At 43.3% G+C, this 15795-nt stretch overlaps 1 protein-coding gene across 2 annotated transcripts in view; it reads right to left on the bottom strand.

Annotated features, from left to right (window-relative positions):
- Window positions 1-1974: 1974 nt before the first annotated feature.
- The window catches only part of col8a1a (collagen, type VIII, alpha 1a), a 63006-nt gene continuing 49185 nt past the window's right edge, over window positions 1975-15795 (bottom strand). For both annotated transcript variants that reach the window (XM_079518997.1, XM_079518998.1), the window contains 2 exons: window positions 5211-5553; window positions 1975-4483 (listed from right to left, as the gene is read on the bottom strand). In XM_079518997.1, coding sequence (XP_079375123.1) covers window positions 2550-4483; window positions 5211-5547 — 2271 coding nt within the window. In that variant the 5' untranslated portion in view covers window positions 5548-5553 and the 3' untranslated portion in view covers window positions 1975-2549. The remainder of the gene's footprint in view (window positions 4484-5210; window positions 5554-15795) is intronic.

The raw sequence follows: 15795 nt of genomic DNA, 5'->3' as shown, positions 1-15795 counted from the left end.
TGGACCACAATGCTTATAGTAGACGATATTAAGATCACCCCATGTTATTCTCTATAGAGAAATGACTTCCGTGAACCAGGGGGAATCGAGGGGATGAGCGAGTGACGTCAGGACTTCGGCGGCTCTATACTAAGAATTTCTTAGCACTAATTTGTCTACAAAAAAGAGATGAGAAACAATAAATGATTTTCTTAATTAAATCATCTTTATTTAGAAAAAACAACAGACAATTACAAAATTAAAACATTACCTACGGTTTCCTTTTGTTTACACTGAAAATGTAGCACCATTGCTTCAAAAGGGAAACGTACATTTATTTACCTTTTGAAAATTCCTTACTGAAGTCCCCTGCACTACTAGACATCAGAGATCAGTAGACAAAATAATAAATTATAGACACAAATATTATTGTCAATTCATTATTTAGGCATCATTCTGGGATTAGTGTATTTTATATATTCATTTATTTTATTTTCAAAAGATTCCTGAGTTGTATGTATTTCATATACTGTGTGCTTGATTTAGCCTATCTAGTATACAATGCATCTTTTGGGAATTACACTTGAATTTATTATCTCATTTCAAAACAGCTGTGAACAGAAATACTAAATATTATCAAGCTAAAATGTTTGCTGGCATTTCCGTAAAGTAAAATTCACTGTGGATCATAGTTTACACTGGAAACTAATCAAGGCCTTCACTTTTAACAGTATCATTTTAGATAATAATATCATTAATTGTACTCAAATTTAAAATCCATGGCCGTAAACATCAGATGGCAATATAGGCCAGCTTATTCAAATCTTCAGACAGCAGTGGAAAACTATTTGGAACACAGCTAATTTACTATGAAAATGAGTAAAAATAACAGCTGCAAATTCATGGCTTTCTCATATTTAACATAAATCAGTTCTAGTTTACTTTGTTATGCTGGTGACAAATACAACAACCCTTTTTTATGTCAGCAGTGGTTTTCATATTCCATGGTAACAGTGTGTTTGTTCTCAATCTATTCTTTGTTTACTAAAATGTATGTATTACACCATTATGGCATACATTTGCCCATACTTGGCCAGTCACAAATCCTTTGTAATATCATAGCTGGTGCCAACATAACATACAAAACCTAGAACAAGATGTTACGGTTCCAATCTCACTCACAGGAGCTGTTGTGAATCATTATCACAATTGCTCAAATAATATTCAACGCATGCAATGGTTTCATTTCTTTAATCAAATTTAAAAGAAATATTTTCCTTTAGATGCACCTTTTAACTTTTAGTATGCAAACCCTGAGTCCATCAATGGTTGACCACCAATATTGCTGAGGTAAACACACTGTATGGTCAATTCCATGTTCCATCTCACCTCCTCATTGGTTAAAACTGGAAAAATATGTTTACAACTTTCACACATTTCATTGGTATAATTCATTGACATAGCTCTCACAAATAGCCTACTTAGCATTAGATAGTGTAAGATAATGATTGACATTAACATCCATACAAGCAGCAATAGTAGCACACTACTGGCAGACTCTTAAGCCCAAACCACACCGTGTTGCAACTCCTTGCAACAAAACTGTTTTAAGGTCAACCAATGCAACTCCTTGCAACAAAACCGTTTTAAGGTCAACCAATGCAACTCCTTGCAACTCAAGGAGGTGTGGTTGACCTTAAAATGGTTTCATTGCAAGGAGTTGCAACATGGTGTGGTTTGGGCTTTAGACTTAATCAAGTCAAAAATCAAGTGATGTTACAATTGTTTGTAGGTAGGTTTCATTTCACCTGTATCAATATTGTGTCACACACACACGCGCACACGCACACGCACACGCACACGCACGCACACACACACACACACACACACACACACACACACACACACACACACACACACACACACACACACACACACACACACACACACACACACACACACACACACACTATGGACAAGGGATCTTGGATTCTGCAAATGTAAGCAAATATTGGGGATTGACTGTTCGTTAATTCATATCAACGTATGCATGCTAAAATGTAGTTGTCCAACCAAAGTGAAATATATCTTTAAGTTTTCTGTTTTACATTCTTTGCCACATAGGGCAGCTGCCAGTTTTGATAAGAACTAATTAGGGCAGAGAGATAACGTGACACCGCGAAAATATTAGAATCACACCAATTTTACACCCTCCTCCCTATAGCGTGGATTCTGCATTTCTGTTTGTACCAAATTATAAATCAAACTCCGAGTCTGAAATGATTCATTACTTGCCAAATGCAAATAAATTATATAATGTCTTCTTTGAATGTGACGTCTTACACATTCTTACATAATTGTCAGAGTACAAAACTCCTTGTACTAGCAAATACATGGCTATGAACTCTGCTGTACGCACGGTATATACAGACACTTCAGATTTGCCAACAGACAGTCCGTCTTGTCCTCCCATCTCTGTTGACTGGAGCAACAGATTGTAGATGTTTTATTGAAAACAAACAAACAAACAACAACAACAAAAACATACCACTCAAATAAATGTTTTTTTTTTACATTGGATATAACAAGTACCCGGAGAAGGAGGAGTGAACGTATTGGCCTGCATAAAGTCCACCGGCCTGGTCTGAAGGCAGTTGGATGTAAACCGTATCCCCAGGCTGTAGAGGTAATACTGCACTGCCTGACGCCTGATCTAGGAAGCCCTTCTTGTATTCGTCATACGTGTACATGACTGGCTCATTGTTCCTCATCAAGGCCACCCACACGTTGGCTCCTTTGCAGTGAACGTGGTAGGCAAAGTAATAAATGCCGGCCATGTCACAGGTGAACACGCCTGTCTGGGGATTGTAGTTTTGACGACCGTTATACAGGAGCGTGTCGAAGATTACCGGCGTGCCCGTGGGTGGGAAGGGCTTGGTCACTACGGCTGTGAACGCCGGCATTTCCAGGCCACTGACACCGATGACCTCTGCCCCTCCTTTGCCTGCATACTTGCCCTTCTTGCCATCAACATGGCCCAACACGGCCATGTTGGTCGGTGTTGGGCATGTTGGGCATGGTACAATAGGTGCTCCGGCTGGACCAGGAGGCCCAGGGAGGCCATTCTGACCTGGCTGTCCAGCTGGACCTGCTGGGCCCTCTTTCCCTGTGGGCCCCAAGGGACCCACACCACCTTGGATCCCCTCTCCAGGAGCGCCAGGGAGACCGGGAAGGCCACTATCTCCTTTTTGCCCATTTGGTCCGGGAGGTCCAATTGGCCCTCGTCCACCATCCGTGCCTGGAATACCTTTAGGTCCTTGGGGACCCACTTCACCACCTAATCCAGCTTGTCCCTTTGGCCCAGGAAGTCCTGAAGTACCTGGAGAACCAGGTACACCTTTGTGTCCACCGTCTCCTTTTCCGCCACTCGGCCCTGGTGGACCTCTTTGCCCTGGCACACCATCTTCTCCAGTTAGACCATCTCTTCCAGAAAGTCCAGGAGGACCCAATTCACCTGGGGCACCATCAAGCCCCTTTTGCCCTCCCTCTCCACTGTCTCCTTTAGGTCCAGGAGCACCAATACCTCCTGCTGGTCCCAGAGGACCAGAAGGGCCTGGCGGGCCATTTGGTCCAGGGGATCCAAGCATACCAGGAAGTCCTCCATGGCCTTTATCTCCCTTTGGTCCGGAAGGTCCTGGCCCGCCACCCAAGCCCTTATCACCTTTTGGTCCTGGGAATCCTGGTTTTCCAAATCCAGGAAGTCCTGGCTTCCCGGGCAAACCTGGTGGTCCTGGATGTCCTTTCCCTCCCAGCATGCCTGGCTGTCCGGGCAAGCCATTCTGACCTGGTTTGCCCTGACCAGGCAGACCCGGTGGGCCAAGCGCACCGCCTTCCCCAGGTGGACCAGACTGTCCTTCATCTCCTGGTGGTCCCGGTTTCCCTAGTGGGCCTTGTGGACCGGGCATCCCATTCAATCCGGGTCTTCCCACACCAGGTAAACCTCCTGGGCCGGCTGGACCTAGCTGTCCCGGGTGTCCTTTGTACCCAGGCTGCCCTGGCTGGCCAATTCCCTTTTCTCCCTTTGGTCCCGGTAACCCGGGAAGTCCGGGCAGACCTTTGTGTCCTGGCTCTGCTCGTGGGCCTGGCTGGCCTGGTAGTCCCTGCCCTCCTGGTTTACCTATCCCTGGCAGTCCGGGAGGTCCGGGGGCCCCCTGAGGCCCTGGCTGTCCGTCTGGCCCGTCTCCGCCACCGGGGCCCATTTCCCCTTGAGGTCCGGGCTCCCCATCTACTCCTGGGTTCCCTGATGGTCCTGGTAAGCCTGCTTTCCCTACACCAGGTTCCCCTTGTGGACCAGGGGTGCCCGGAGGTCCATCAGGTCCTGCCTGTCCAATCCCTGGAGGTCCTGGAGGTCCTGCAGGCCCAGCAGGCCCGTTTGGTCCAGTTGGTCCCACTGGGCCTGGTTCACGATTTCCCGTGAGGTCCATAATAGCAGGGATATTAATACCTGTTGGCAATAGCAGAAATACTCAATATATCAATATTTATCATTTACACATCAATGCACACAATGAAATATTTAGTGAGTAGGTGATATTTTGTTGCAATCTAAATATGGTATAATCTGTATAAAACTAAAACACCATCCTCTAGTCTAGGGCAGAGGTTCCCAAACTTTTTAGCTCAAGACCCAAAAAAGAAATGAGATGTATTTGCAGGGCCCAAACCAGGGAAAATAGCAGATCTACACAACGCGCCGCTCCATGCCACGTTGTGATCTTATAGATGTGAGCTTGTGAGCTTGTAATCTATGCACTGTTCTTAATCAGCGCATGAGTAGCACGGCTTGTGTGCGGCAAGTAGTGGGAGCAGATGGTAGGCATGGCGCTCCACCTCAGCATCCATCTCCCATGGGTCTAGATAGAGATAGGCTCTTATTGGGCTGCATTCACACATATCAAACACCTGTCTTGTATCTTGTCTGTGTTTAATGGCCGCTCCAATGCATTTCCAATGGAAGCCCAATGGTTTGACCAAACATTTGTATTTGATTGGCTGTGCGTGAATGTGCGCACACGCACGCGCACGCACACACACACACACACACACACACACACACACACACACACACACACACACACACACACACACACACACACACACACACACAAGGAATAGGGACACAAAATGACTGTAGATCATAGCTTCTAGCTTGAAATGGTAGGTAGACTCACCCTTGTCCTGTCCGGCTGCTTTAAAGACACCTTTGTCCTGTCCTTTGAAGACTCCACCCTTACGAGGGATGTCCATGCCCTTGCCCTTATGCAGCACAGGCATCTGGTGGGGAAGCTTGTACTGGGGGTACGGCATATAGGGCATCTCCTTGCCCGGGTACTGCTGCTGTGGATAGCCCTCTTTGACCATGCCCATGTGCTGCTCGTGTTGCATTGGCTGGTGATGTTGGGGATGCTGCAGCTGCTTGTGTCCATACATGTATGCCCCTCCGGTTGACGCGACCAGCTGGAACAGCGCCAGGAGGAAGGGGTTCAGGAGGAGAGGAGGCATGGCCATAATAGCCTGAAGAAAGGAAAGAGAGGACAAACAGACATTAGTCTAAATGTGTTGTTGTTGTTGAATGTAAACCTTTTATCACTTTTTTTTTTTTTTAAATAGTTTTTATTAGGCTTTTTGTATTATGACATAACTTAAGAATATCATTGACAGATAATGTGTAATTAAGTGACATACAATACATAATAAAAAAGGTACATAAATGTGATAAACAAAAAACAAAAAACAGTTAAACAGTAACAAATGTGAACAGACAAACAAAATAAAGACAACAGGACAGACACTCTTGCTCTCAAACTTTCCCAACACGACATTCTTCTTTTTAAATGAGAAAATAAAATAAGAAAAAACACTCAGTTCCTTTCTCCTTTTTTTTCTTCTTTCCAATTTTTGATTTTGTTATCTATTGTGTAGGAGGGGTTACCTTTTATCACTTTTGTTCAAAATTCTGCAATTGAATAACCCTACCCTACCATGCCTTCATTTTGTCAACTAGTGTCAACAAAGGTTCAAGTTTTGTTTTAAAGTACCATCCAACGGAAGCCACTGCTTAACTCAATTGCTAATGTTCTTATTTCATTTGCTGGAGACAGAACAACAAAATACAAGCCAGAGTCTGTGTGCAATGTGCAATCATTTTCCAATGTTATGTCTGTAATTAGTAGTCATGATTAGTAAATTTGAATTATTTTGTAGCTGTGTTCAGATTATACACTTTGCTCTTTTCCACCTTCCTGACAAAAGTGTTCTCTGCGCACCAAATATTCTGTATTAAACCCATTCTGGGCGGGAACCCCTTTAAACAAAATACACAGGATTGATGACGGCTTTTCAAGTTACATTATTGCTTTAGTGCTAAGTAATGACACTGCTGGACTGAGATACGCGTTCCTTGACTGCTTGATTCATATGGCCAGTGACTCACATACACACTCATTTTATGATTGGAAAAACTGAATATTATAGACTTGGAATGGAGCTGTTAGACACATTCTCACACACCGTACACTGCTACAAATGGCCCACATCCCACAAAAATACTACAGCAATACAATAAGGATCTACAATCCACTTTGGTTGTTCCTTGGTTCCTCAATTTGGAACTTGGAAATGTCTAAGTTGTTCAGGGAAATTACATTTACTATGAAATCGTACGTTTTAGTCAGTCAGTGTACCATGTATGTATGTATGTATGTATGTATGTATGTATGTATGTATGTATGTATGTATGTATGTATTAATTGTTGTTGGAACATTATTTCATGACACATTTGCTGCCTATATGTTTCTCTACAAAACCAATAAAATATGTTTACCCAAAAAAAGGCCAGTGGCATATAAGCAATTCAGTGACCAGTTTATGAAAATGTAAAGCCATGGAGCTTTGAATTTGAAAACGATGGAGCTTGCATACAGAAAAACAAATTTAACCCACTTCTTTATACGTGTAAATTAAAAGTTTTATTCTGATTGTGTGTAATGTGAGTTCAAACCCATTCCCGGTTTCTCTCTCTGTCCCCAACAAATAAAAAAATGAATCACACTATGCTCACTGCGTTTGTCTGTTGGCCAGGCCTTTGATGTAAATCCGATCCCTTCTTATGAACTTGTGAACTTATGAATGTTACAGTAAAGTGAATATACTAACTCCATCAAGACTGATGACGGCCTGGGCCGTGGCTCAGCGGTCCAGGCACCTTGGCTGGTAATCCAGTCTGGCAGTGTGCTGCGGGTTTGATTCCCGATCCTGACGGCCTTTACTGCACGTCACCCCCCACCCATCTCTCTCCCCATTTCCTGTCAGCCTACTGTCTATCCCTCCATAAATAATATAAAATAAAAGCGAAAGCCAAAAAACAAACTGATGACAGAGAGAATAGATGATGACACCTTTATATTAGTCCATCAAAGTGCTACATTCATGTGGTTTCTATTACCCCTTGAAGTCTCTATGCCGCCTCAGCAGCAACTGATATTCAGTTTTAGCATAATACAAATGACTCAGTCACAATAAGAGCTGCTGTGGTTGGTGTGGCATTATTATTGATGGGCCTCTTTCACCTTTCACCTTTTTTTGGGATCCGGTTACAGCAAATCTTTTCAAATTAAATATTCTACTGGCTCAGCAGTTTCATCGTGAATAAATTACATGTTTAGAATGCATGACCCCCTTTTGCATTAAGCTCAAGTGTATGATAAAGTCTGAGTTTGGGTTAATTCCTGCGCAGGCAGCCATCAGCCACCAGAGGGAGCCATCAGCCACCAGAGGAGCCACATTATATGTTGCTATATCCATGGGCTTCAGCAAGCGGCTGCCCTAGCTGTGTTGACCTCTACCAAAATCTCAGCTACTTGCCGCAGATGCTACTTTCTTCTAAACACAAAACAGAACTGGATGTCGGTTTCCATGATGAACAGGTTCCCAACAGCAGTACAGCTAAACGGTAACTTTAACCACTTTTAACCTGTCAGCATGTCATGTCATTGTAGACTTAAAATAGCCAATCTACAAGCTCATATAAGTATAAGTACAACAAGGCATATAAACTACTAGGGCTTAACTACACCGCTCATCTGTTTTATGCTGGGGAAGCACTGTAGCCTAATACCTGCATTATCCCACTGTACAACACATGTTGACAGATTCATCGTTTTACAAGACTGAACAGACACCAGACAGTGACCTTGTGGTTAGAGTGTCCGCCCTGAGACTGGGAGGTTGGGGTTCGATCCCCGGGCTGGGTCATACCAAAGACTGAGGTAAAAATGGGACCCAATGACTCCCTGCTTGGCACTCAGCATCAATGGGTTGGATTGGGGGGTTAAATCTACTAATCAAATGATTACCGAGCTGCAGCTCACTGCTCCTTGGCTGTGGATCACTGCTCCAAGAGATGGGTCAAATGTGGAGAACAAATTTCACTGCGGTAAAGTGTTTTACAAATCGTACGACTTTGACTTTGAACATGCTTGCATTCATTGCCTGCCACTCAAAAGTAATTTTACAAGAGTGTTAAATATTTCTGTCACCCCCTCAGCTCAGTGGCTTTGTGGTATGAGTGTCCGCCCTGAGACTGGGAGGTCGGGGGTTCATACCAAAGACTATAAAACATGAGACCCAATGCCTCCCTGCTTGGCACTCAGCATCAAGGGTTGGATTGGGGGTAAGTCCCTGCTACATACTAGCGTCATGTCCAGGGGGTCTACTTGTACATGCCTCACGCTACAGAAACAGGAGATAGGCTCAGGAAATAATTCCCCATTCATTTTCCCCATAGGCTTTTCAAAAAGTATTTATTTAAAGACATTTACGCCTCAGACAAAGACAAGTGTTGTACCCTGCCTTTATTTTCTTCACAGCTCTTCTTTCGTCACAACTTTGGTACAAAAATATTGATTCAGATTCAGTGGTATTGTCACTTTTCCACGGTCAGGTACATAGACCTACCGTACATGTGAAATTCTTAAGCTAAGCTTCACTACAATAAAAAGTTACAAAACCGCTTAAAAAAAACAAGATTGCAAAAAGAAGATGACATTAAGAAGTCATTATAGCTGCGACTGCGATAAGGATCTTTAAGTTGCACCTATAAACTTGACTAAATCATCTTTAAAAAACGACTTCTTTCTTATAGTGCCATGTGTGACTGTGTGTGTCTGTAATCGGCAGGGTTCAATTTATAAAGAAAAAAAGCGGAGGTCATTTTCTTAACCACTTAAGCCCTATGTACTTCATCAAAAGACAAATAACAACAAATTAGCCGATCTACAAGTTGATGAGATTGTTGATTGCCTATTTTTGGGATGCATGCAGTCTGACCAGAAGACTGACCGGAAGACTGACCGGAAGACTGACCGGAAGCCAAACATTACCAGAGGAGGGGATGTCAAAAGCAGAGGCAACCCCCAGCAAATTGAACCCTGTGTGTCTGACTGCTCAACGGCTTGATTCCTTCCAGTCAGAACACAAAACAGGACAGCTGTGAGCCAGCAGAATGATGCTGCAGCTGGGCCGCCCAGAGTAGACCATGTTCTAGTCTGTAACACAAGATGCCACAGTTTGCTTTGGTTGGTCTGGTCCAGGTGGAAGGATTTGGGTTTGGTACTGTAGTGTGAAAGCCCATCTCACCCTCTGAGGTCTAGTAATGATTCAAACAAACAGCCTTTCTGTCTCCATAAGTCATACCGGCCAGCCCATCCCTGGCCACCCATGCAGCCAAGCCATGCTCTGCCTCTGCCAGTGTCAATCACACTGAATCAGCCCGTTTCAGTTCATACTTAAACCTAATTTATCCCTTGACTATAAAAAAATAAGTGTCAATGTGGCTCACCAAAAATAACGGGTGAAATTAAATTAAGAACATGTGACGTAGTTTTTTTGCGGGTAGTGACAAAGAATGGATTAGGCTTAAATGAGTGTGCTCTGCCCCTAAAATTCGGACCTGGAATCCATCCTCATCGCCTGCTCTGCCGTCAGGTCCACAGATGGACAAGCATCATCTTTTGCCCTTTCTCAGGCAGTTGGTGATTTTAACACGGTGGTGCCACTCTCTCTCCCCCCATGTGAGCTGGCCGTCTCGTGCCTTTGAAGGAGGCCCGTCTTATTTCCGCAAAGATGGAAGTCTGACATGTCCAGACTCCCAGAGGAATGTTGCTCCGTTTTCCCAACTAGGTTTCCGGAGCTATTTCTGCCCCTGAAGTCTTTCATTTATACCTTGTCATATGACGGTGTCACCTGTCAAAAATAGCAGATCTATAAGCATAATATGGGCTTGTATATCTGCTAATTTTTGGAGTACAACACTGGTGCCCAACAAAGCATAAAACAGGCCTCCTTGTCAACAATACAACACTTCACAACACTGAGTTGGAGGGATGAGCCCAAAAGTCTGCTACACACAGTGACATCCTTTACCTTTAGTGTTCATTTAACTCTGCAAAAACTGTTCTCATGGTTAAATTAGCACTTGGATTTGATGGTGACATTGAGGGTTGGTCTGGCTTCTAAACTGATCTAAATAAAAAGGTTTTCCTTTACTACATTCAACAACACAAAATATCAATAGACTCTCCATTCATCTCCCCCCATATCTGCAACTCACATCACAGTTCACACATCACATACTGTAGATACATCTAAAACTATATTAAACAGGGACTTCATGCTCCTTATCTTGTTCTCTAATAGTATCAATCTGCTAGAATGATTTTCTTGGTGTTTTGTGGGGAGAGTGGGATGGTTGGGAACTAAAATTATATAGTATTAAAAAGGAAAAAAAAACAATCACTCATTATTAAAAAGGTTGTTTTATGTGCATAGAGAGAAAGAGAATGGTTCTCTTTCTCTCTTTGCACATAAAACAAATGAATGTTGACCATGGGCTCTATACTAGCCCCCCTTCATTTCTCCAAGAAAATAGCTGATCTACAAGCTCACAACGAGTTGCATTGCGACGTATTTGTGAGCTTGTAAATCTGCTATTTTCACGTACATTCACCCCTGAATAGGGACGGTAGGGTTCACGTGGTTCTGAATGCTTAGAAACTATTAAGGAGTCCAAGACAGGAGAAGACAGAAAGATGCCCCTCGGCCCCGAGACATTTAGCAGGGTTTGTGTAAATCTCAGACAGATTTCTGCCACTATAAATAGCATGTCAGAGAGTAAATACATTGAAAAAGAGACTGAAAGTGTCCTGAAGTTTTGTGATGTAGGTGCCAACTTTCACCTACTTTCTAATGGCATACCATTCAGGGCTGTACTGAGACAAATATTCGGCCCGGACATTTTTGCGGAATTTGGCCCAGACTGGCCCACCACAACCAGCACGTAGACACTGTACTGACTTTTCGGGTCGAGGCCCATACAAATACAAGCCCTTAACACCACCACATTTGCAGTACAACATAAATGATACACAACCAACAGACAACTAATTTAACATTTGGCCCAGACCGGCCCAGACCGGCCCAGACCACCAGAGGGTCGGCCCACCGGGCATATGCCTGGTATGTCTTGTGGCCAGACTACCCCTGATACCATTATACGTACAGAGTAGTAACCCCCCAGTTTCCACAGAGAATCTGTTATGGATAAAGTCTTACAATATAAATTAAAACACATTCCAAATTGATAAACTGCCATAATTGAACTTATACTAATTTATTGATCCATTTGAACAACACGAAAGCAGGCATGAACCGCAGATAGGTAAGAGAGATACGAGGAAGTAATAAGGTAATAACAATACAAAAATCATACCCGTGTGAAGTGAGGGGCGCTCTTATCATTATACATCATCATACATCATCTCACTGATTTGCTCGTCTACATATGACGTAACTTTTGCCTTCATTGTCAATGGCATTTAATGTTTGTGTTGCCACAAATGTACGTCATATCTGAGGCACATATGACCTAATTTCTCCTTTCATTGTCAATGGCAAATATTGAGACGTGTGGGGACAAAAGCTGTATATCAAAAAAGAAGAAAAATCACACTTGTGTGAAGTGAGCGCCGCCTTTTTCCATCGTGATGATGATGTATGATGATGAGAACGTCATCATACAGCAGCCAATCGAAGTCATCGTTTCCGTGCTCATACGGACAGACATACACACAAAGCTGTGCCGCTCAAAAATATACATGGAATAGAAGTCTTAAAATCGGAACTAGACTTGGACTGACCGGCGGTTTCGCGTAATGTGTAAACCATTATTTAATAGCGTGGATATAAATGCAATCTGGCCAAAGGCGTGCATGCCTGCGTGCCTGCGGGCCTGCCTGCGTGCGACCCATGCATGCATGCGTGTAACTATTTATGAGTGTGTGAATACTAGGTGTGTGTAGAAGTGAGGAGAAATGTTCTGTCAGCGCATGGGGTTACAGATCATAGCGACTGTCGGCCTAGAACAAGCAAGGTTCTGTTCAGTGTCACATAACAACGACCTAACGTCTCCGAGACATGACTGAGGCTGATGGAAATATCACATGTTCTTAGTTTCTTACGCAGAATACTTAACTACCTGTTACCTGTTATTGTACATTATGTCGGCTGCTTTTGCGACTAACTTACTATTGACCCCCCCCTGGGGGTCCCCACCCACAGGTTGAGAACCCCTGATCTACACTACATATGTCAATATGACTGAAAACACAATGTTATGTCTGAAAATATGTCTGAAGATATTGACTGTAGATGATCTACAAGGTCACACCGAGTCGCCATGCAACACGTCGTTATATGAGCTTGTAGGTCGGCAATGTCCTTCTATTTTTCATAAAACCTGTATGAAACTATAAAACAGGCTTAAGTGGTTCATCAAATGTAGTCTAATATATCAAATAAATAAATAAATATTCACGTTAATTCGTTGATCTAAAAAACACGGTTCTCCATTATTCAATTTATTCAAACAAAATCGACATAAAAATCGCAGAAAATAAGAAAAATAATCGATAGTTGCAGCCCTTGGTTGTTAAATGTAAATTAAAGGGCCACAGTTGTATGATAACATTATGGGTGATGGCATGTGATCTGTTTCTCATATACATCTCAGTGGGTTGATTTTCTTTTACAGACCGTTGGAAAGCTATACAACGCTTTCTGTCACCACTTTCTGACAAACAGTCAGGCTTTATGGAGTGTAACGGAGAACAAGAACAATGTTCTGTATTTGTTTTACAACATTAATTCACCACACTTTCCATGCAGGCCGGCTAACAGACACTACAGGACTCTCTTACAGTAGCCCAGTTATTAGTTAACAGAATTATCCTCCACACACACTCATGCATGTACTGTACATACAAACGCATGCATGCCCACAAGTTACAACTGCCAGTGAGGTTTGTCACTCCGACAACCGATCCGGTATAAAGCTGCCAATAACCACTGGATGATACCCCCCCGTGATCATAGATATCTGAGGTTTGGACCCCTCGTCGACATCTGTTGCCAAGAAGAGCCATGTGTGGTTGGTCACACACCAGCGAGCCTCTCCGCATGCCCCGCCTGGCCCAGACAGCATCAAAAATAAGCAAAGCTTCTCCAATGTAGTCTACATTGTGTGCGTGTGTGTGCGTGTGCGTGTGCGTGTGTGTGTGTGTGTGTGTGTGTGTGTGTGTGTGTGTGTGTGTGTGCACACACGCACACACACATGTGTGCTTCCCATGACTACTTCCAGATGTCCATCATTCTGACATTTTACATAAATAAATAGACGTGTAGGGAATTGTCCGTCAGGTGTGTGTGATGTACAGACAGACAGTATAACAGCACACATGGGTCACACGTGTTGTGCTGAATCAAGCTTTGCCCTGCAGGAGACGGAGAGGTGTTCAGGTGCTGTACTCCACCATCATGTCAGAACCATGGGGGGTGCACATTGCACAGCATTGCTACAGTATACGTATAAATCTGCCAGAGCTTCTCACTTCCTCGCATTACTCCTGATTTTCCCCATTGCCGGTTGGATGGGACGACAAAACTCGACAACCGGGATTTCCATTAGGCTGTCATGAACTTAAAAGGGACGAATGCTTGTTGAAAACATTAAAGATAGATTTCCATGCAGAGCTTGATGGCTCCACAGAACTACACTCTCTCATTAAAAGTCACATTTGGGGCCGTGACATACTCGTGATTTCATAATTCCAAAGTCTGGCAGGAGTCTGTGGCAAGAGTCATGAAGAGTGAGGGAGAGGGAATAGTTTAGGGTCGTATTAGCTACTGGTAAATGATATATGGAATATTTCTGCTAGAAGGTACATACAGTACACTGTATGCAGACATTCATTTTAATAATAGAGCCAGACAGGCTTAAAGTACCATCACCCCATCTCTCCACCTCTACAGTAAACAGTGAATACATTTTCATGCGGGCCACCAATTTCATCCAATCAGGAGAGAGAACCCATTTATTAGCTTCAGTTTTATAGCATTCCAGTTCAAATATTGTCTGCTCATTTTTTTTGTTTCATCACTTAGAATTTCACATGTTTATTCTGTATTATGTATTAGTTCTGTCTCCTGATTGGATGAAATTGGTATCCTGACTTGAAAATGTATTTTCTGATTACTAAAGAGCTGGAGAGACTAATAAACGAACACCGTACATAGCAATGATTATTATTGGAATATAGAGCTATTTAACACTAATTTGAACAAAAGAATATCACTTACACACCACGTTTATGTACAAAGTTTAAAGAGCAGTGAGTGAGTGGCTCCTGTCTAACTTATGGAAACACAGCTGGATCTATAATTTCCAATAGCACACACACTACTAGCGCACTAAAACTATTGAACGCAGACACAAAAAGACCCAGGCCAACACAACACACTCATACACTGATGGGGGAATATCAGCAGAGCACACCGCTGAGCGCTGTAAAACATTTCCTCTCAAAAACATACCTCCCCCCCCCCCCCCCCCCCCCTCTTCCCCCCTCCAACTCATGCATTAGACGGCAATGGCAATGCCCATGTGCTGCACCTCCAGACGAACATCTGTCTATCCTCCCTTTCTCCCGACAGATACAAACATTTCGCTTCTAGTTCTCGCTGTCTCCTATTCTTCCTCTCGCTCAATGTGAACAGAGCAATGTCTGTTCCATAGCCCCCCAACCCACCTTCCTTCCTTCCTTCCGCTCTCTCTCTCTCTCTCTCTCTCTCTCTCTCTCTCTCTCTCTCTCTCTCTCTCTCTCTCTCTCTCTCTCTGCCATTGGACACATCCATGGTCAATGGTCAGTGACCTGAAGCAACTCGATGACCCGGCAGTTCCCCGTGGAGGTGAAGGGAAGAGGAAGCAAGTGAAACCACCCAGTTGCCATGCAGTGTAGTTGGGCGTAACACAGAGAACCCACCGTGTAACCACTGGGTTGATTAGGAGAGAGACAGAGAAAGCACCTTGTTAAAGGGCCACTTCACCGCTTTTGCAACCAGATCTTATTTTAATGATGTTTGGGGGACAAGAAACTTTCCTGGGGGGTTTTATGTGTGTAATTCGTTTTCTTTTTCTTTTAGTATTTAAAAGTGCCAGTGATGTCATGGACACTGGTCTCACTTCCTTCCTGGACTACATGTTGTCTCGGAGCATTATATGGTCATTGTAGTAATCCAGCAGTGAGACCAGTGTCCATGACATCACAGACAATTTGAAATACTAAAATATGTAAAAACACAAATTACCCACATAAAAAACCCAGCTAAAGGTCCCTGCACATTGGCTGCGTTTTTTCGGAGTT

The sequence above is a fragment of the Electrona antarctica genome (genome assembly GCF_951216825.1).
Source record: "Electrona antarctica genome assembly, chromosome: 13".
NCBI classification, from domain to species: Eukaryota; Metazoa; Chordata; class Actinopteri; order Myctophiformes; family Myctophidae; genus Electrona; species Electrona antarctica.
The sequence above is the reverse complement of the archived record's forward strand: the minus strand, read 5'-3'. Positions and strand labels throughout refer to the sequence as shown.